Below are 23,159 nucleotides of genomic sequence, written 5' to 3'. Positions count from 1 at the left end.
TTCAATGTGGTTTAAGTTATTGTCATTGGGACAGTGACTCTGTTGTTGGCTTTCTGTCTGATTTTGTTTGTTTCCCGTTAGTGCTGCCATCAGATTTTCAGGGAAGAAGCTTTCATTGGTGGGTTCATCCTGACCTCGTAAAATGGGTCCCATCTGTGCCCTGCAGAATGGGGACCGCTCGGGCTCATCAAACCTGCATGAGAGTCGTCATCTGGCTTTGTTGCATACTTCATAGAAACAGGATCAGATGAAATTCCCCCAGTGATTATATAGCCTCCTTACAGTACCCTCTTCACGTTCATATTTTAGAAAGTACTCAAAACCGTTTTATGCCTGAGGGAAGAGAAGGGGGCCTTTTCTTTTTGTAGCATCCATCCCATTAAACCTGTGAGTGCCCATGCTCTTGCCTGCAACTTTCTAGCATAACTTTCTAGCATATTTCTTTTCTCTTTCTTTTTTTTTATATACATGGCAGTTGGCCATTTACCCCACATAGGCCTATGGATGCAATGTAAGTTTGATAGACCTACTTTATGATAGGTGAAATGATGCAATATCCCACAGGTACAGTAGACTGCTGTAATGCATTTCCAGGGATTGATTGTTTCATGTCTTGGCCTCATAAAGTCAAACCTTAGATATGCCTTTCTCCTGATGTGGCAATTAGAAGCAAGTGAATCCCTCAAACTTTCTGAGAAACAAATAAAAGATTGAAGCTTTTGTTGATTTGCTTTTCGAGGAAACTCATCAAAATTGTAAGATGAATGTCGCGGGATGTTACAATGTTTGGTAGATAATCGGTGGTCATGGAAGGCTGCAACAAATAGATTTCAGATAGATTTTGGTACACAGGGAGGACTTCATAGTCATTATCCAATCAGCAGCACTAACATCAGAAACAAAGATCTTCCTTCTTTGACAAGTTTTCATGAAAGATATGCTGATAGTCATGTTATGAGAAAACACTTCAAATTTGTCCATAACTCACATTCACAAATGAGTTATGAGCTCTGCCTATTTATGTGGCAGTGTAATTCAGTAGACTCAAGATTTAAAAGCTAGGGAAAGCAAAGAGGAATTATTCTAATGAATCCTAACGTCTATCTAACTGTGCACATCAGAAAGTTTAAAGAATTACAAACTGATTGCTGAGGCTGTGGGGTTTTCTGACGCGAACTTTTAGTAGAATATATTTAGGTTATTGTGATCAGTAACATGTTGAATTTGATTTGTTTAAAAGCATTTGAATACTGAGAGGTCAAAATGGCTTCTCACTTGATCATATAGATCATCATAGATATCCACTGTTCCTCATCACCTGCAAAATGTTGAATAAATAAATCATCCAATCTGTAATTGTTCATTTGCCAATCAAGCACTAGAAAGAAAAAAAAAATCAGAAAAAGACTTCATTTCACCTGTATCCGACAACATTAACCAAAAAAGAAAAGTAATGCTTGAATTCAGACACAGTGCAAATATAATTGCTGCAATCATCTACGGAGGTGACAGATTTGAGTGGAGAGAGAATAGTCGCACAAAAAGAGGGCGGGGTGAAAAAAAAATATAATTTTTTTGTGGGCTTGTTTTCTGTGCAATCTGATCTTAAATCAGATAAGACTGGAACAAGAGAAAAAGTAGTACCACCTGTGTGACCCTAGCATACTTCTGCCAGCACCTTGGGGGCAAAAATGAATTGCAAACATTTCTCTGTGTATTATCTTTGGCATAGGTCAGCGGCCGAAAGGCAGTGGTCAAGATGTAGACTCAGAGTGAGCAATGTGTCACTTTTTGGTTGTTTCATGCCTTGGGGGAAAAGTGGAGATATGAACTTTGGCACTGTGGAAGCCTTCATGAGACTTGTGTCCTGAGTTGAAAGTTTATATACTCGTGTGCTGATGCTGGTCTTGAAATAGTTGACCAATATCTTTTGAAGATTGGTGTCAATTGTTGGCTAGTGCCCAATAGGTTAACAGTGATGAGCTGTGTTCACTAGTAAGGCACGAGGTTTCAATCAGCTGTAAAACAACAAACTGGTATGCATATCCCTAGGCACCTGCACAACACATAAAGATGAGAGCAATAAATAGACTATTGGCGATTATTCATTCAAACTGTTTCAAAATTCAATCACAAATCTCCATGCAACTTGTTTTATTGTTTAGTAAAGCTGCTAGTTGTCAAGCAAATAAACAGGAGTAAAAACTATTACTTGGCTTTGTTTTAGGGAGAAATCTTATACCTCTGTCATTGACATTGATAAATTTCTCTGAGATATTCTTGCCTGCAGTTGGATTTTGTTTTTCCATTTAGAGAAGCTTTAGCGAGAAATCCATAGGTGCCCTTGCCACTCTTCATCATCTTATTTTTTTCAGTCATGCTTACATAACTGTTACTGGATATGTATATTGTCAGTAAATATGTATACTAGTACACTATAATTGTATATGCTTTCCTTGGTTTCTATTAATCTATGTATATCCTTTGGCATACATTGAAAAATACAAAAATTGAAGATTTCACCCCATCAGCACGGTAAAATCCCAAACACTTGCTCCCCATCCATTTCAGCAGTCAGTCACTCCACAGCTACAACATACTGTATTCCTTCTCTCAGTATTAAAATCTCCCCACTCCCCTTCTCTCTCTCCCCCCTTTTTTTATCTGTCTATTTCTCTACTTCTCAGCAGAGACATAATATGTAATCCTAATGGAAGTTTGGTCTCTATGTGGGATTACGGTCACCTAATCTGTCTAGGGTTCTCGAAAATCTCAAAATTGCATTTGTCTTGCATTCACTGAAAAACGATTACTTGGTTCGAGTCAATTGCCTCCCATACTGCGTCCCAGAGGAAAAATGATATCAATCAAACGAAAAGAAATGTGGCTGATCCATTTCCAATTATTACCACTTGGTAATTTCTTCGTCTTTCTATTGTGTGGGGGTTTACGTTATTTTCTTTATTCTTCGAGGTCTTAAGCTATCTATCCTCGAATCTTATCAATGCGGCTGAGGTAAAGGGATCGCTCATCACGTTACACTAGACCATGATGATTAGTTTCAAATTCAAATCATTGATACAACCACATATTTGGCCAAATTTTTTGTCCCACTGATGGCATGCTGAATACAGTATTACACTTTCTGATGATTTAGTTGAAGTGATTGCAGATTTTTTTTTTGACACAATACTCTTTTTATTAGGGATTGGGATTCCATTCTTATCAATCATCATAAATTTTGCTAGATATTAGATTTTGACATAAGATTACTTGCTCAACATTGTCATTCAAAGTATCCTACTTCATACTGACAGTGAAAGAGTGGACACTAGTGTAGTTTCCTTTAGTTTTCCACATGTATGCTTGAAGGGGCAGAGTGGTAGATTGGAATGAAATATGATGAGCCCTATGAATCATTATATTCCTACCAAAATAAGAGATTATAGACCTGCTCATGATGATTGCATTTTGATGTTTGATGGAAATTAGCCAGAGGTAATGGAGAGGAAGGGAAACCCATTATATTCTGACTTCCTGCAAACAAATTTTTGAAACTCAATCAAATGTTAGATAACTAATTCGTTATCTTAAATTTCATGATTGCTTATGACATTGAGCAAGATTTTTTTTTGGACATTTTTTATTTTGGCAAGAGTTTATATGATATGAATCATTTTAAAGATTTTTTCATGCACTGGTAAAGTTAGTTGATGTAGTTTATGGCTGAAAATATTGAATTTCCCGAACCTCCAGTTTTCACAAAGGCATGTCAACTTGTGGCAAAATAAAATTATGAAGTTTTCAGAATGATACCAGTATATGGTCATGGAATAATGTGACATTTTAGATCAGACAAGGCATCACTTTCTAGCAAGATTGCAATAAACATATTTCCTCTGAAAGACCCCATCCTGTGTGACAAACTTTGAGATATCTATCCCAAGACATGGGGGGGGGGGGGGGGGGGGGTGAAATGGTCACATATTGTATTAAATTTGAGGGGAAAGAAATCAATTCATTTTATACTGGTTCACGTGAAGTGTTCATCAGCACTAAGCCCGGCATGAATGGAGGGCTGCCTCAATCAGTGCTGGAAATCAAGGTGGACAAAGCTGTCCTTAGCCTCGAACAAACCTTAAGTGACACCTAATGGAGATTGATGTTCACTTCTTGATGGGATCGCTGGTGACAGCCCCCTATAGTTGATGGAAAAAGCGAGCCCCCTCGCAGATGACGCGGTTGTCGTGGTAGCAGCCTCCAAATCCACAATGGTGGTGTAATCTTGTTGCCGTGATTGCGCCCAATCAGGGTTATCCGCCTTTGTATGTTCAGTCCAATCAATCTTAGATCCATCTCGATCAGGTCTCATTTTCTAAAGGTGGATGGGGGTGGGGATGCTTCCTCTTACCTCCATTAGAATTTTGGACCAGTGCAATTCAAGATGCACATTACAGGCAGGTCTCTGCTTATTATTTTTGTTATAATTCATCTTTTTACTGTCCCAGATTTAACTTCACTGAAATTAAGGGTCACTGACATGATTTTTTTTTTCCTACTCATGCCCATGTTTCCATACGACGACGGAGGTCAGTGGAAGAATTGATTTGCCATCTCTCCATTTCATTGAATGTTGGTATGATGGAGGAACGAGAGTGTAATTGGTTGTGACAAGATCAGACCTGCACCAGCTGCAATACATTCTCTGAGGTTACACGTGTGCCAGAGAGAGGCTTTGGAGCCCTCCACTGACTCAAAGGAAGAGATTTTGAGAGAAGAGAGTTGAATTCAGTTGAATTCATTTCATTATTCTTATACTTGCACAAAAACAAAAATGAATGGCTTTGTATGCATAGATCCAACCATAGCCCCTCCCCAACCTTCAAACCCATTGAAAAAATGTTCATGAAGCTAACAGATTCTTGGAAAGAAGCTGCTATGTTGCATTTGTCAGCTTATATACAGTCATTGAATACTGGAAAGACCTGAAAATGATTACAAGAAAGAAGATAGGATAATCAGGAAGGTAGCCTAGACAGAAAATTAGATTTCTTATCTCTCATAGAGTTTGTAATTTACTCAATGTAATTGAGTTTGTCCTTTCCTTCAGGTACATGTGTATGCCTAAAGACCATTACAATCTAGACATTGTGCGAGTATGAATGTTACATTGTATACCACCAGAACTGAACCAGGTGAGGATGAGTCCCGAGTATACTCGGGCAGGGGTCTGTTGTAGCAAAATCAGACTGTTCTCATTGGGTTAAAGTACTATATCAGAGACACAGGTCTTTATTTCCTTTAATTACTAAACCATCAAAGCAATCATGACTGAGATTTCAGACATTTGTATGCCACGATATTAATTCTGTGGATGATAGAGAGACTTACGCCTGCACGAGAGTGTGCGTGATTTCATCACAGCTGTTGCCGATGTAACTCTATGTGTCAAGTAGAATTCTGTCTACGAGCACTGGTAGGATAAGAATTTCTGCTGTCACCACACTTGTTTGGGATCTTTCCATTTTCTTTTTGTGGAATAAGATGGCAAGAATTCCTCAATACACTCATGTGCATACACACATACACATAGACACACACACACACACACACACACACACACACACACACGCACACACACACACGCACGGGTAGTTACTGGTATGCTCAGTAAAATAGGAAAGTACTCCATACACCAACCAAAAATATTTTCATTTTTCACTTGAAAAATATTGACATTCTGCCTGCAGACAGAGTATCCCGGAGCCGTGTTGGAGTTTTCTGAGGACTGAGGATATGCTAGCTTGTCACATACATTAGTTTCTGTCCATACAGTCTTTCTAAACATTTATTGAGCTGTACACAGTTTCCAATGGCCTTTGTGGTGGAAAAATATAATCTGTGATTTCATAAATGCCAATGCCTTCAGGTGTTTATGAAGCAGCTCTCTTTCTTCCTGATTTTTCTAGCAAGTTACAAAGTTCAGACGCTGGTCTATCCGCAATTTTTAGCGTCTCTGAGACCCCTTTCTTAAAGGTGTTGTTCAGGTATTCAGGTATGTGTCCTTGAGTGATGCTAGTGAATTTAATAACCAATCCAGAACCAAAATGACATTGCCAAATGGTTCCCTGAAAATGTATAACAAAAAGTGAAAATAGGTCAAAAACATTGGAGTACATAACTTTGAAAGTGAAGTATAGATGTTCAATATGAAACTTCATACATCTCGCTCGTAGTTGATAAATGGCATGGGTTTAGTTATCTATAAAAAGATAAAAAAATTAAAAAAATCGACAGCATTTGCCCAGAAAGTATATAAACAATTGATGAAGATGTTGGGATAAAAGCATTGAACATCAATTTCATCCAAGATATGTGGCTTCATGCAACTGAAAGCCTTTGTGTGCATAATCAATTCAACAGTGTTTCATTTTCAGAAATAAAAGACTGGTATAATTTTTCACTAGATTATCATGAGGATTTGTATAGGATGCAGCTCATTGATGTTAAGATATGCAATCATCCAACATTCCATAGCTTTCAGCTATTGTGCCAACATTGTTTTGATCTACATTGTATTTCAATCCAATTTGACAGTCTTAAACCATGTCTTCTGTCAAAAATCATGCAGGTGTGTTTAGATACCAAAACTCGAGCGAAGGATAAGCATAGTTCTCAACTTAAATCCTGCCTCTTCTCTCTCTCTTCCTTTCTAGCAGTATGATGCAGAAAAGAGCAGGTGTATTGGAAGGATAAGTTGGGTACTTAATACTGTTTGTACATGCGCCTCAGTCATTTGGAGCTCAAGATTTTGATAACCCCCTACTTTGCTGACCCAACGCCAGGAGCAAATTTTAAATGCCAGGAGATACACGACACCCTGTGAGTGTCAAATTATTTTGTCAGGGTTGTCATCATCAGCTGTACAGTATCCAACAAAATTTCTGTTCTGCTGAGATGTATTAGTGGAAGTCTGGTTTCCCTCCGTCTTACTGAGCCAAGAGAGACAAGAGAGACTTGTTTGGATAATATTTTCAAATTTCATTACACAAAAAATCATATATTGTCAAAATTGATTAACTTCACTTAAAAAAAAGACCCACAAGCCAGTCCAAGGTCATAAATGCATTGTTTTACCTATTTCCTGAATGTTGGTAACTGAAGTAGCCTGAAAACAAAAGCACCACACATAAAAGCACAAGAATGTTACAATTCCCTAGAACTCTGAAACATAAAACATACTGCACAATGAATTTAAAAGATAAAAAGGAAGTCCTGATTCATCTAAGTTGACATATCCTGATTTAATTTTTGCATGGGATGTGCATCATATATACTGTTTTCCTCCATATCATTGAGAGAGTTTCTTGTCATGTCTCAGCCAGTATCTTTGTCATTCTTCTAATCTGTGCTGGCTTTCTAGAATATCTGCTTTCATTGTATTTTCATATGTGGATGGGACTGGGTATTATCGCATTGAAGATTCCAGGTCAATATTTGCCCATTGTGAGCCTGGTTTCCTTCCTCTTACCTCATTCCATGACATATTAGATTCATTCTGAAGGTCTGTCTTTTTCAATTTCAATTTAATTTCAATTATACTTTTGCTCTCTCTCTGCGTGCATCACCAGGACAGAGTTAATATGATGTTCATCCTTCAAGACTTTGATCAATTTCTGCACTTTGTTTAGGGAGCATTATCCCGACCATCAAATATTGTCTTTATTCTACGTAAACTCTTATCTTAGAAATTAAACAGAAAATCTCTAGCAAGTTGCACTCAATTGAAAACGTGTGTGTTTTCTGAAATGTGGCAGTGATAGACACTCTACATAATTCTCTTTGGAGCTTAGTCTGCAAACGCCCTTTGTATGTATTCAATGTTTAGTCTAGATCCATTTGGGAATTCAGAGGCAAAAGGAAAGAAGAAAAAGTATGCAAAGAGAGGAGATTTTTTTTTTGAACCATTCAAACAATAGTGCAAGGTAGCTGGTGATTGTTGTTGCAAAAGTTTACTAAAGGTTTCACACCCGTGTGTGAGTCCTGGAAGACTTCCTAAGCCCACCCTTGACCTGCAAAGTAAACTCACCAAACTCCTCCGATGATATTCAGTGTCACGCAAGGAGAAACGCGAGAGTTCATTGGCCGAGCGTTTGCAAGCATTGTCTCTCATACAGGTGAAAAATTATGAAACCACCCAACTGTGTTGCAATAGTATCTGAAATGTGTATTTTTGTGGCAGATTGCCCCTACTTATCTTTTTTTGTCTCTATCTTCTGGCTAACCCATTCTTTCTCTCTCTTTTACACGAACACACACACACACACACACACACACACACACACACTTACCAATTACCCTTTCAGATGAATGCTAGGACATGCTATGTTCAAGCAGAATCGTTTGTTGAGATGTGTGTGATTTTCAAAATATATTTTGTTTCAAGCATCTTTGTCTTGCAAAAGTGTTGGTTCATTTCTTATCTCTTATTTTAAGATAGTTTCTCCTGATTAATATCTTACATCAATTTCACCCATTTTTCCTGCCACAGACGACTTGAACAGAACACAATTTCAGTCATCCCACCAAGGGCATTTTCACCATACAAGAAATTAAAAAGGATGTAAGTATATGTCAAACTGTTGAACTGAATTTCAATTGTTCGATCATTGCATATACAATTTATCTTTTTCAGATGAAATCAAATCGTTTGTGCTATTGTGTAATCTTGGTGTAGACCTTTTTTTGTCACTGTTATTTCATGTGCACGGGATGTTAAATAAGGTGCGGGCAAATATTGAATTAATTGTTTGGCCTTCAAATTAATCTTCATGTATTCATTACCTTTTTTTTTACCATTACGTCTAAACAGTGATATCATATACTTTCCATGTGTGGCTTAAAGGAAGATAGAGGTGTGTAATGTATACAGATGAATGAAGGAATGATTGGAAAAAAAAATGAATAACAATGTGAATGAACTTAGGGAGGTATAAAAGTGTATGTGATAATAGATACCATTTAGCAACAGTTTGTCAATGTCGAGCAGTAACAGTCAGCAATACACACTGCCTGAGAAGTCATGATGTAATGTCCTAACCAGACTACTAGGCTTTGGAAATATTTCCTGGCTTTTATGTTATCAGCGCCTCCCACTTCACCTGTGTGTTATACTTTTCTTTCCAGAGACCTGAGTAACAATGCGATAGAAGTGATCGCCGAAGATGCCTTCAGCGGCCTAAGGAAGCTGAATTCTCTGTAAGTACCGTGCATTATATCTTTCCATCTACAAACTTGTGGTTCACAGTACGCCCCAAACATTTTTCACAGAACTGCTGAGATTATCTCAGCTTGTTGGCACTGAGCCTGTCTTCAGAAGATGTTGATGTACTATTTTACCAGCAGTAACTGAACTCGATCATAGTCATATTCAAGAGCATCAGAATGTATGTATGCCAGACACCAGATATGTAAAAGATATATATCATGTATTACTGTAGATGTGCTGATGATGCATATTGATGAGGAGTATACATTTTACATCACATGCATACTACCTCAACCATTGGTCATATCCCCCTGCGATGACGCAGGGTGCTAACAAGGCCATGATACGACGGCTATGCTGGTTATGATGTTGCAGGCAGCTGTAGTATTGGCCCTGTGCAACACTACCCCTGCCCATTCACCAATGCTGAAGTGAGCCACGTGTGTTGAGGATGCAGAAAAGACACTAACATGTCATCATCTGTGTTCTATCAATGCAATTGTCCTTGAGACAAATATAGTGAAATGAAATTATGTGGCTACTCGCTCACACAGATGACAGCACTGGATTGTGTGTATGAAAACTAGCTCACTATTTTTTCTCTCTCTTTAGATACAGTCATCATGACACATTCTCAACTATGTAGTGATGATAAAACATGTAATGCACTGTCAGATGCTCCTGCATATTTAGGGTCATAATTTATTAAATAAATAAAAATTGTAACAGCTAGACTTTCATTTTCCATCTGTCTCAAAGAAGACATTGGGTTCATGCAGTGCATGGCAATGCTAACCTGACACTGATATTCATAATGAAATGACAATTAGTATTACAGCTTATATTCCGACGTACCCATTTCTAAATTAGCACTGCCTATAGGATACGCTGTTCATCTGCAGCTAGTCCTTGTCAGTTGATAAGTTTTTGTAAGGTCACAATTCTATGAACTTTCAGAGCTGACCAAAACCGACTGAATTCAAGGGCATGTGGCATCAAACATGATCATAACTGTGAGGGAAAAATGTGAACTCATCTAAAAACCACGAAAATATTGCTTACTGACAACATTTCCTGCATGATGAGTAATTAATTGCTTGCCTTACATAATTTTCCTCATTGGACTACCAGGTTTGAATAGAAAATACTGATTACTTTTTTTTCTTACCTTTAAGCAGTTGGGCTTTTAACCGAACAAATGCTCACACTAGCCATTTTTTAATACCAAATTAAACTATCATATGATATGAATTATCAGAAACTGGAAAACAGTTTCAATTTGAAATCAAATGATGTGATTTCAGAAGCAGTTAGCTGAAAGAATGATTTCAAGCATTATGTACAGTTTTATTTAAAGCTGTTCAGAACTAGGCCTTTTGTGGGCCTATGGCAAGACAGGAAGTATCAGCTATCTTCTGTACAATGTTGTAATGCAGAAAAGATGTATGTCATCAATTCATTAACATGTTACCTACTACAGTCATTCCAATAGAAATGATTTGCTTTTATATCTGATTCTCCACCGTCCAAATATTTGGTTGCATGTCTCTTAGATGTGCTTTGATGACTATTTGTATTAAAGTTGTGGCTACCTTTATGAGGCAACTTTATGTGTATTTTTATTATGATGTTTCAGAACAAGCAGATGTACATGACTTATCTTAGACAATTCTTAGACTGTCTTTGATCTACTGTATACGCTATAATTTTCGCGTACATAAATTTTCGCGAATTGCTGCTGTCACACATTTTCGCGAGTGGTTAAATTCGCGATTGGGGGACCAGAGAAAATATGAAGTGGCAAAGAAAGTGTGAATTTTCAACTTACTAGCAAATAAGAATGATACTAGTTATACACTGCATGAAAAAAAATTACCAAACTCTGCGAACTAGTAAGTTAGAATTCAACATTTTTGAAGTGGTTAATTCCATCGCGCTAGATTTCTGAAGAGTGGTCCCCTTGCGATAATGGACTGGCTCTCTACAGTATTCGTAAGTAGACGTGGACGTGCTATATGTACGTAAACAAGCTTAGCCACTATGGTCTGTTCGGTAAGCCATGACATGGTATACTAGTACTGACATGTTCGTATCATCAAGGCAAGGGATTCATTTTGGAAGGTAATATTTTCGCGTGTTGTTAATTTCGCCAATAGCTCCCGACTCGCGAAATTCGCGAAAATAAAACCCCCGCGAAATATATAGCGTATACAGTATCTGAGACAGACCATAGTAGCAAACCTTCCCTTTTAAGTGAAGTGCATGAAACCCCTATAGGGAGAAAAAATAAATCATTCAAAACATGAGATTTATTATTGCCATGGTAACATCACCCCAAGCTGTAAGCTTCACGAGATGATACACATATATGCTTTGCAATGGGGACGTTAAAACAGGCACTACTATTTAAGAAGGCTGGCTAAACCACCAGCTGTAGACAGGCCCCCCTTCAGGACACTGCAGAGAAGCAAACCTAATCATACTATTTCCATATCAAAACAATGTTTATTCCCCATCTGAAGACATGAACACATGAGGTATGGATTACATTTTTTTTTTCCAGCGACGCATGATAAATCTTGTCACAAGATGTTTAGGAAATTTCTTGTGTAGTGATAAATTTTATAGTTTCATCAATTTTGAAGAGATCTTGAGAATATAAACTGCTCTGAGTGGTTATTGTTAAAGGGAGGGTATAGTTTGTTTGAGATGGGGATTTAGGTTTTAACTTTTTGTGAGATAATTAAAAACTGCTTATATGAAGTATTAAAGTGTGATCCTAATGAAAGGTGGGACTCATCTTTTATTAAGACCACTCTGTTTTACTTTGGTTTTTTGGATATCTCAGCCATTTCAAAATGTATTTTCATCAAATAAACCTTAATTCCTCTTAGAATAGTATGCTCTGTTATATTTCATATAAGTGATTTCTAGTTATCTCGCAAAAAATTAAAATCTGAATCCCCCAGCTCAACCAAAACTAATATGTGTTTGTTGGTACTCAAGATGTCTGATTCTATACCGTATTATTATATCCGTATCATTAATTACAGTATTATGACATTTCGTAAGCATGCTATTACAATGCCTTTCAGATATATGACATACTGAAATTTGTAAACAGCAATTGCAGTGTGTGCAGTTTAAGAATCTAAGTCCCTGTAAAGATCTTCACTGAAATTGTATGAAAAGATCGATATCCTCAACGATTTAAAAGGTTCATACTTTTTCAAGGTTTGATATCAATACTTCATGATTCCAGTATTTGCCAGTATAGATTGATATTTTTGGATTCAGTTACAGGTATATTAGAAATGTGGATAACATGGCATCTTTCTTTTTTTCAGTCAAATTCTTTTACCCCCTCCTCCCCCCCCCCAAAAAAAAAAAGAAATCTTGGAACCTTTATGCAAATAGGAGTCTATCTATCTGTCCATGTTAAAATGTGATATATTCACAGTTGGCCACTAATGATGAATCAATCATGTCCAAAAAGCACAGTGTAGTGTCAGTTATACAACATTCTGTGTAATTCAGCTTTTACTAAATTTAATGTAAGTGTACTACAAACCACCAGTGCAGTAACATACAGCAGGTTTATAAGTGTTCAACATGAATAAGCATTTTTGTAGCTTGAGGCCAAAAATATTTTTGTTGACGATGGACTGTTGGAATATTAGTTCTTAGTGCGCATTCCAAATGTAAAGCTTACATCCATAGATGTTTGTTTGTTTGTTTGTTTGTTTGTTTGTTGTTTTTTTTTTGGGGGGGCCTTTTTTTGGCCTTTTTTTTTTGCCTTCGTTCATATTATCACGTAGTAAAAGTGAGGTGTTTACCACCTATAGTTTAGTCCTGAAAGAAAGAAGAAAAAGCCCTAGGTATCACCAGTATCCGCCAGTATGTTGTTGCAGTAAAGATGCAGAAGCCTGTAATTAGACATGACAGCCACAGTGAAACCAGATTGAAGCTGGTTAAGTCATCACTTTGATAGCCTATACTACTGCCCATGGCGATTGCCACACCATAGCATGACGTACAAAAGGATGAAGTGCAACGTGGGCTGCAAAACATAAGGCAAATATTCCAGACCTGTATGAATTGAGGAAATCAAGTGGGTTGACACATATATGAAGTGTAAATTATGCTCAAATAAATCTCATTTTGTAAACCGTCAGAGTTCCTCCAGTGAAAAAAAACTAAACAAAACAAAACAAACAAACAAACAGCAGATTATTTTTTTTTATTCCATGGTTTAAAATATCAAGTTTGGTATATGCATATCTTATGCCAGCTGTCATCTTCTGATGAATTGTGGTGACAATTAGAGAGGTTTTTATACCAAGACATTTGATACACATTCAAGGCCCAAATTCTACTACCTGATGACCAGCTGAAATTTGTTTAAGTACAATGCGACCATTATTTGAGTCTTTTGCAAAACATTGACATTTGCTACTAGCCTATTTCATGAGAGCTACAAGTAAGGTCAAATTTCATGCAAGTCTTGAGCAATATTTGTTGGGAAAGGGCATAAAATGCAAACTTTTAAAGCTTCCTTTGTAATGTGAGAAGGTTGGTCAGGGGATAAAACAGTTGGATAAAGTCGTGTTGTTGTTGACTTTTTCTCCTGCTAGTTTCATGCTGGCATACGTCAAAATAAGTCTTCGAGCTAACCAGCTACCATACTGGGCAAACATCCGTTTGAGCTCTTTACCGAAAAGGAAAAGATCAGGACGACGTAGGGAGTAAAAGTGAGGAAAAAAAGTAGCCAAATTGTGTGCCGAGGAGGAGCTGCAACACTTACACATTTTTCTGGTGTGAAATGAAGTGTGAGCGGGGGCAGAGATTTTAGCAGGCAAAGAGGGACAACCAAGAGATGTAGAAAATAAAGTAGGGAATAAAGGGAGATTGTAGAAGAAGATAGAAGGGGTGGAATATTTGTGGATATGATGAAAGTTATGAACAAGGTTTTAACCCATGCTTTCAATATTAGCTGGATAGATTTATACCCTGATTCCAGTTATTTGTTTGAAAATGTTCCATTCAAATGTTCCATTCATCTTTAACTCAGTAGTTGTTAGTGTGCACTAATGTAGCTACTGTCATTTTTTTTTTTTGTACAGGGAGTTATTTTACAAGATGCAGCAAAGACAGAAAGATTGCCATACTTGCCTCTTTTGTTTCTGTATGGTGTTAGCAATGCAAATGGAAATATTGATTTTTTTCCTTCAGTCAAAACATGTTCATTATGCTACTTTTGCCTTTGTACTGAACTGTAATACTACAGGTGCAATTCATGCAAGAAATTTTTTGTCAGTAGTTTGATCTCTAGATGCTCTTTCATGGGGTTGTAGGTTCAAATCCTAATATATACATTATGTCATGTAGTACATGTTCAGCATATTATACTGTTTTCACAGTCACATATAGCTATAAGCATGAATGTGCTTACTATGGGTGGATAAGTTTTCATTTGACTTGCTCATGCTTTATAATTTTCAAGTACTGTAAAAGTGGATATTTTCGCGCGATCAATTTTTCGCGCTTGGCCGGGTCAGAAGAGTTTCGCATATTTCAATTCCACGGAATTGAGACATCACGCACAGGAACATATGGCAAGCAAAAATATCCGCGTGCTTTTATTTTCGCGCTAGGTTCTGGTTGCGCGAAATGCGCGAAAATTTCAACACCGTGAAAATTTCCACTTTTACAGTATACTAGCCAAGCTAAGTCTGAACTTTAGGAAATGTGGCTGTGTGTACGCATGTATACATGATGTTGTCTTGCTTCAGCGTGATCAGTGTTAGGATGTAGCTAAGAGTTGTTTCTCAAGACATCCACTTTAAGAAATTAACCAAGATAAAACTTAGAAAGGAGGGGGAGGGGAAACATTTCCCTCTTCCACCCCCCCCCCCCACCTCCCCAACTTCTTTCTAGTTCCTCCACGTGAGATTTGTGGTAATGACCGTAGGTAAAGAGCATGCTGTGAATTAGATGAGAAAGAAATTCGATTAGGGAGCAGCAGTGCCGTTATTGCAGCAGGGAGGCGAGGGGGACGAGAATTCCCGACAAGACGGGGTTGATACAGTGAATCTTCCTCTGTGGGGGCCTGGCTTGTCATCCATCCTTGCCTATCATAACAGCTAAACCAGGATACAAGATTAAACAAAACAACAAAAAATGATACCATAGGGGCAATATGGGCATCTTAGCCTCTGTAAATGTAGAGTATCTTAGTATGACACTTTGGAAAACACATTTTCACAGAATTCCACTGTTTGGTGTGTTTATTTTCCCTGAAGAATTGCGTGATTTCACTTAAAATCTACTTTGAAGAAACTGCAATGTGTACGCTGCCCTGTCTTCTATTGTAGAAATAAAAAGCTTGTAGGTGTTTTGTGGAAGTGAAAACAATACTTCCCCTTTTTCCCACAATGAATACATTGTTCTTTTTTTCTTCAGTTTCAAACAGAGGGCACTTAATGGAATGAATCGTTGTAGTTTTGACCATGATTTGGCTACCTCATCAGCATAGCCAGAGGCCTCCAGAGGCATATCAGCCCCCCTACCTGTGCGGAAATTATGAGCAGAGAGTTAGAGCTCTTGATCCCGTATCATTTTGGATATGCAACAAAACAACTTTCCTCACAGCCTTGCATGGTCTGACAAAGAATGAAGGTGCTACTCACCATCCGAGTGTTCCCCCCTGCCCCTGAGCAGGACTAATCCAACATTCTCCCTCTGTCTGAGGAGGATATTAGAAACAGCAGCTATGCATTTGTCAGGCTTTCCTGTTTGTAGTGTCAAAAAGGAAAATCAGAGTTGACGCTTCAATATTTTCTCTTACCTTTCCTTTCCTTTTTTTTTTTTTCAGGGAGAGGTGGAGAGGGATGGGAAAGAGGGGTGTATTAAGCTCATTGACTTTTCCTGGTAATCAACAGTTTCACAGTGGAAATGCTTCCTTCTTTTGTTAATGTGTCATTTGTCTACTTTCACTTCAATTCAGTTCCAAAGGAGAAAGATGTCACCCTGGGTGATTATGAGACCTTTTTTGGAGATCTTGAAAGAAGTCTCATGGGATAGTTATTGGACTTTTGGTAACTTTGAAAGGGCAAAGAACTGGTATGGCAGTAGTAGTTGGAAATATCAATGAAAGGATGTAATTGATGCTTTTCTTGTTGCTCCCTAAAACCCCCAATATCAGCGGCAATTGATGCAATCCTTCTCCTTCCTGTAGCTGGTACCCCACCCCTAACAAGTTTCACAATTTCAGTGAGTGACAAATTATGTACTTCTTTTCACCCTATATGTATAATTCTGCTTTTGTTGATGTAAACCCTGTTCAATATTGAATTTTGTTCAATCTTTTTAAACTTTACCTTATTTTAGTCAAAGGGAGTTTGTCAATGAACAGTGTACAGTGACAGAAAATTTGCAACCTGTTGTATGTGTGTCATCATTCTAATTCAACTCTCTATGTTTCTTCCCTATGTCTTTCACCCATCATATATTCTATCTCCATCTCTCTTACTCTCTGTCACTTTGTTTACTCCTTTCCATGTTTTTCTTCTTCTGTCACTTCTGCCTTCCCGTCTTGTCCTTTTCCTCCTATTTCTTCTACTCTTTCTTGTTTTCCACTCTGTGCTCCTGTTTTTCTCCATCTCCGCATCCTCTACATCTCCTTCACTTCTTTTTCTTCCTATTGTTTTCCCTACATATCCTTTATTGCTTCCTTCTTCTGGTCCTTCATGTTTACTTTTTCTTTTGTGTTCTTTTCCATTTGTAACCTTGCTACATCTCCTTCTCCTTGCCTCTGTCTGTCCTCCTCGCTGTATTTCTCGCTCCCCCCTCTCCAGGACCCTGTATCAGAACAGGATTGCGGACCTGCCAGAGGCCATCTTCAGGGGGCTGACATCACTGCAGCTGCTCCTCCTCAACGCTAATCGCCTCACCTGCATCAGGGGCAATCTCTTCAGGGACCTGGTCAAGCTTCACCTCCTGTGAGTAAAGAAAGAAGTCTTGCTGGGATGACGGGATGGATAGATGTGTGGATAGATGGATGGATGGATGGATAGATGGATACATGAATGGGTAGATGGATGGATAGATGGATAGATGGGTGGATAAATGAATGGGTAGATGGATAGATGGATGGATAGATGGATGGATAGATGGATGGATAGATGAATGGGTAGATGGATGGATAGATAGATGGATGGATGGATTAGAAAAGGAATGAAAGTGTTTAGTTTTTATGGAAAGTTGCTGATTGCATCATCTGCATCAAAGGCAATCTTTTCAGGGACCATGGCCAAACATAGCTCCCTGTGAGTAAGAAAGAAGTCTTGCCGGGATGAGGGGATACATTGTATATAGATGTTTGAATAAATAGATGGATGGATGGATTAGAAATGGAATGAAAGTGTTTAGTTTTTATGGAAAGTTGCTGATTGCATCATCTGCATCAAAGGCAATCTTTTCAGGGACCATGGCCAAACATAGCTCCCTGTGAGTAAGAAAAAAGTCTTGCCGGGATGAGGGGATACATTGTATATAGATGTTTGAATAAATAGATGGATGGATGGATTAGAAAAGGAATGAAAGTGTTTAGTTTTTATGGAAAGTTGCTGATTTCATCATCTGCATCAAAGGCAATCTTTTCAGGGACCATGGCCAAACATAGCCCCCTATGAGCAAGAAAGAAGTCTTGCCGGGATGAGGGGATACATTGTATATAGATGTTTGAATAAATAGATGGATGGATGGATTAGAAATGGAATGAAAGTGTTTAGTTTTTATGGAAAGTTGCTGATTGCATCATCTGCATCAAAGGCAATCTTTTCAGGGACCATGGCCAAACATAGCCCCCTATGAGCAAGAAAGAAGTCTTGCCGGGATGAGGGGATACATTGTATATAGATGTTTGAATAAATAGATGGATGGATGGATTAGAAATGGAATGAAAGTGTTTAGTTTTTATGGAAAGTTGCTGATTGCATCATCTGCATCAAAGGCAATCTTTTCAGGGACCATGGCCAAACATAGCTCCCTGTGAGTAAGAAAGAAGTCTTGCCGGGATGAGGGGATACATTGTATATAGATGTTTGAATAAATAGATGGATGGATGGATGGATGGATGGATGGATGGATGGATGGATGGGTGGATGGATTGATGGATGGATGGATAAATGGATAAATGGATAGATTAATGAGAAAAGAAATTAGAATGTTAGTTTTAGGGAAAGTTGCTGATTGCATCATCTGTAACAGGAAATTTTTTTCAGGGAACATGGTCAAACGTAACCTCCTGTGAGTAAGAAAGAAGTCTTGCTGGGATGAAGGGATGGATAGATGTGTGGATAGATTGATAGATGGATGGATGGATAGATAGATGGATAGATGTAGGAGAAAAGAAATGAAAGTGTTAGTTTTAGGGAAAGTTGCTGATTGCATCATTTGCATCAGAGGCAATCTTTTCTGAGATAATGGTCAAACTTAACTCCCTGCGAGGTAGAGGAGTCAATGTTGGTGAGACTGAGGAAAATGATCGAAGGACAAGTAGCTTAAAGGAAGGATGGACTGTTAGATGAAAAGAAAATTTAAAGCATTAGTTGATAGGTTTATGGATAAACAATGCCTACAGAATAGATGGAGTAGACAGATAATATTTGGATGGATAGTTAAATGGATCAGGAGATTTATGGAAGGATTGAGAACTAGATGAGTGGAGAAATGAAAATGATAATTGGAGAGTGATTGATGTGGTAATAAAGGAGTATTAAATGGAATTGAGAGAATAGATGGACAAGTGGATAGAAGGAATGGAATGATACAGGTGGAAAAAAAGGATAGACTGTTTTATATATAGAATTTGTATGAGTGAAAAGAGTGATTAATAAAGAACTTAAGCACAATGGGGAGAATAGCATATTGCTTTTCTAATGGTCAAACAATCAATATTTTCTTTGGCTAGAAATAGATGTAACCTGACAAATCATACCATATGACAAATTATACCAAATAATCAGCAAAAGTAAATGACCCGTAGAAATCTAGTGTAAGAGGTACATTACACACACGTACTGGTAATACGTGTGTGTTAGCTGAAGGATTATGTACACAATGTGCACCCTAATTGGGCGTGATGTGAGTGAAGGCTATGCGCTATTCAGCCACTCACATTTTCACTCAGCACTAGTGTGACAAAATAGAGTTGGAGGTTACACTGATCTATTCTCAATGAATGAAGGGTCATAGGTAGATCGACATATATAAAATCCCCTCTTGATTTTTCAGGTCTACCCAATCAGTGACCTTAAGCCCACAGCCGGTGATACTTTCCCTGAAAGCATTTAAAAAAAAGGAGGGATGAGGCTTTTGATTAGCCATCCATAATCCTGATGATTATGACTTTGAGTAACCTCAAGGATGGGGATAGATTCCCATTAGTCAGCTGTGCTTTTCACCATCAATTGGAATGGCTTATTTCTGGATTGTGTGTGATATAAAGCTAATGAACTGAAGCAGCCTTTGTGGATGACTGGTGTGGAGGTGTGATATACTCAAAGGATACATTTTAGCATCTAAACTGCAGCCATTGCATGTACTAAACGAGGTAGATGTAGAATAAGTGGTACTGCTTGAGGTAGTAGTAGTAGTAGTAGTAGTAGTAGTAGTAGTAGTAGTAGTAGTAGTAGTAGTAGTAGTAGTAGTAGTAGTAGTAGTAGTAGTAGTAGTACTGGAGAAGATGTAGGAATAGTAGTGGTTGTGGTAATAGTAGTATAGGTGGTGTTGGTAGTAGTAATAATAATAGTAGTAGTAGTGGTGGTGGTGGTGGTATAGTGGTAGTGGTTGTGGTAGCTATAGTAGTATGTAGTAGCAGTAGTAGTAGTGGTGGTTTTAGTTGTGGTAGTGGTAGTAGTAATAGTAGTAGCAGTAGTCATAATAGTAGTGGTAGTGGTGGTGGTGGTGGGGATAGTTGTAGTGGTAGTAGTAGCAGTGAAAACAGCAGCAGTAGTAATAATATGGTAATATGCTTACATTCTGATTGATTGAAAGAACATTCTAGTTTCTAAAATCCATTTCTGGTGCTTGATTGTTTTCTATAAGATGAAATCTTATTTTCATTGACATTGTTAACTCTATCTGCTATGGAATCTGTAACTAAAATCATATCACTTGAGCAAATTGTTATGGTAAACATTCAGTATTGTCTGTAAAGAACACTTTTATTTTGTATAAATCATGAACAACATCATCAGGTGCATTGCTTGTCAAATTTTTCATCATGCTGTCATTTGAGAATGCATTAATTCATTTATGGAAAAACAATGTCTTCCACATTTCTCTTTCCAGCTCCCTGTATGATAACAACATCCGGTCGCTCTCTAACGGAACCTTCGATTCACTCAGACAACTTGAGACACTGTAAGTTGAGAAGCAATTTATCTTGTTCAATATCTGCAGTAAAGAAATGAAATGAAATGTATTTGTATTCCACATTGTGGACATTTTATACATACAAAATATTGTGACATTTTCGCATATCATATGATTACAAATGTGAAGGTGACTACTAAAGAAGTAGTGCTTGTAAAATGTACACCCTCTATGGCAGCAGTAATTTATTAGAAAGAAGCAAGGTTTTGAATTTGGGGGCACTCTCCTTTCATAACCTATACCTGTGCCTCAGACTGCTTTATGTAAGTAAGTCTATTTTGCAACTATCTGATTATAGGAAATATACAATACAGTTATCATGACTATAAACAAATTGCTTTAACATAAAATATATATGTTTCATAGTGTTAAGTTTGTGAAAACATAATTGCTGTCATTAACATAGAGACTTCAAGTTCCAGCAGATTGTAATATGAATCACATTTGCATCCTGCATAGGGATTTATTTTTCACAAGATGCTGATTATTATTTTTTTTTAAATTTATTTATTTATTTATTTTTTTTTTTGGGGGGGGGAGGTTTCTGACCATTTCTATGTGTGCCAAACAGAGCGCATACCATACATTCAATGGCATATTTTATCCCTGTTCCTCACCATACCAAGGATACCCATGTCATGATGGAATATTTTGAACCAAAATCCTAAGCCATTGAGCAAATTTACCCAGGAAGAGAGGGAAAGAGGGAAGAAAAATCATGGTAGAAAGACCGTTCTCCCACCTTTTTATTTTCACATCCTCAAACATTCTCTTGCCAATACTGGCAAATTTTTTTTTTGCCACTGTGCCATGCTAGTTGCAGAGTAAACTTTTTTTTTTTCTTTTTGCTATTTTTCTCTCTCCTCCTCCCCCTCCTCCTCCTCCTACCCCATACCCTTGTCTGTCGTTTCTTGTGATGAAGTAACTTGGATCGCACTTGTTGAGGGATTGTGAAGGGAGTGTGAAATCTAACACCTCTGTAATCAAGGGGCTCACAAAGAGGCCTAAATGATGGAGGTTTGAAGCACGGCGTGATGAGGGTGGGCAGGGCTGCCAGTCGGGGGAGTTTGGCCCAACGTTTTGTCGCGGCGAGAGGGGCGGTCGTCACGAATTCCCATTCATGTGCCTCTATCTAAATTTCTTCTTTCAACAGAATTAGGCTGTGTGCGAGGTAACAATTTAAGCTCGGAGCGTGTCTCTTCGGAGTTTATGATCAGTTGTGTCCATGCGTGCGACTGTGATGGTTGGAGATGGGGGAAGGAGGATATATGTGTGCTTGCTGAGGGGGGGGGGGGGGAATTGCTTATTTGTCAGATATTGATGGGTACAGAATAAAACGTGGAAGCTGTGTGGACACAGATGATGCTCCGATAGAGTGAATTATGGCTCTTGGGTGTAGCTGAGGAAACTGGAGAGGTGTGTGTGGTCATAGATGTGAGATGAAGGAGAGCCGAACTGGACTTAGTAAACCAGTCATACATCACGATAACCATAGGAAGGGTAGCTCTAGATATAAGGACATCTTACAGAATCCATAATGAAGCAGCCATCGATCTACAGAAGAGATTTAAAGTATTAACCTTCTTACAAGCTCTCCCAGGATCTACAAACTTTGATGATGCCATTTTTCTATTAGAGTGGCATCTATTAGATTTCAGCCCAAAGTGTGTGCACATTTAGCTATATCATAACAGTCATTCGTCAAAAAGTCTTTTATTTGAATAGCAAGGCATCTTTAAGTTCCTTGGGGAAAGAACGGATATCCTTTGTCTTATAACTTGAGAATGGAAATGGTGATGTTAAATGTTATGATACATCTGCTGCCAAATCCATGACATTGTAGCTACATTACGAGACCAAACGAACAGACTAGAAAAATGAAGTCCAACACCTGCATAGTGATACATGAGCATACCTTCAAATCACACAGTGAAGAGAAGCATCCCAGAAACTTTGTATGTCAGTCTGAGTGTTCAAATCTAGTCATTGTCGGAATTTTTTCATTGTGAGTGTGAGCTTTTCCTGATCTCAGCAAAGAATTTCCACCTTTACCAAGTTTTATGATGCATGATTGATGAATTACTGAAGCAGAGGAGAAGAATAAATGTTGGCACTTCATTACACCTATATGGATATATGCCTGCAGCCATTGAGATATAAATGAAACTTTAGAAAACGAATGTGAATGATGAGATGAGATCACCCCTATCAATCCACTGACCAGATTTCATAAATATGTTTCAATTTCTCCTATAAAATGTAAATGCAACTGAAGTGTCGCCTTGCCAAAACACTTAAAGTGTCACCTTAGCTGGTTTCCCTCAATCCATTTCTTCCACAGCCCAGCCCAAATCCTTATTCTGTCATTATGTGAGCAGTAAACAGTTATAGTTACCTTTCAACAGCAAGATGAAGTTGATGATTGGTCCAGTATTATTTCCTGTCCTGGTTG

At 38.0% G+C, this 23,159-nt stretch overlaps 1 protein-coding gene across 1 annotated transcript in view; it reads left to right on the top strand.

The window, feature by feature from the left end:
* The window catches only part of LOC139735284 (slit homolog 2 protein-like), a 165,147-nt gene that overhangs the window by 91,224 nt on the left and 50,764 nt on the right, over positions 1–23,159 (top strand). Inside the window, exons 10-13 of the mRNA XM_071646040.1 lie at positions 8,552–8,623; positions 9,187–9,258; positions 17,125–17,268; positions 20,624–20,695. Coding sequence (XP_071502141.1) covers positions 8,552–8,623; positions 9,187–9,258; positions 17,125–17,268; positions 20,624–20,695 — 360 coding nt within the window. The remainder of the gene's footprint in view (positions 1–8,551; positions 8,624–9,186; positions 9,259–17,124; positions 17,269–20,623; positions 20,696–23,159) is intronic.

The sequence above is a fragment of the Diadema antillarum genome, unplaced genomic scaffold (genome assembly GCF_040938485.1).
Source record: "Diadema antillarum isolate AM-2024a unplaced genomic scaffold, OU_Dant_1.0 seq00000569_RagTag, whole genome shotgun sequence".
In the NCBI taxonomy this organism is placed as follows: domain Eukaryota; kingdom Metazoa; phylum Echinodermata; class Echinoidea; order Diadematoida; family Diadematidae; genus Diadema; species Diadema antillarum.
This window is presented reverse-complemented; position numbering and strand designations above follow the sequence as displayed.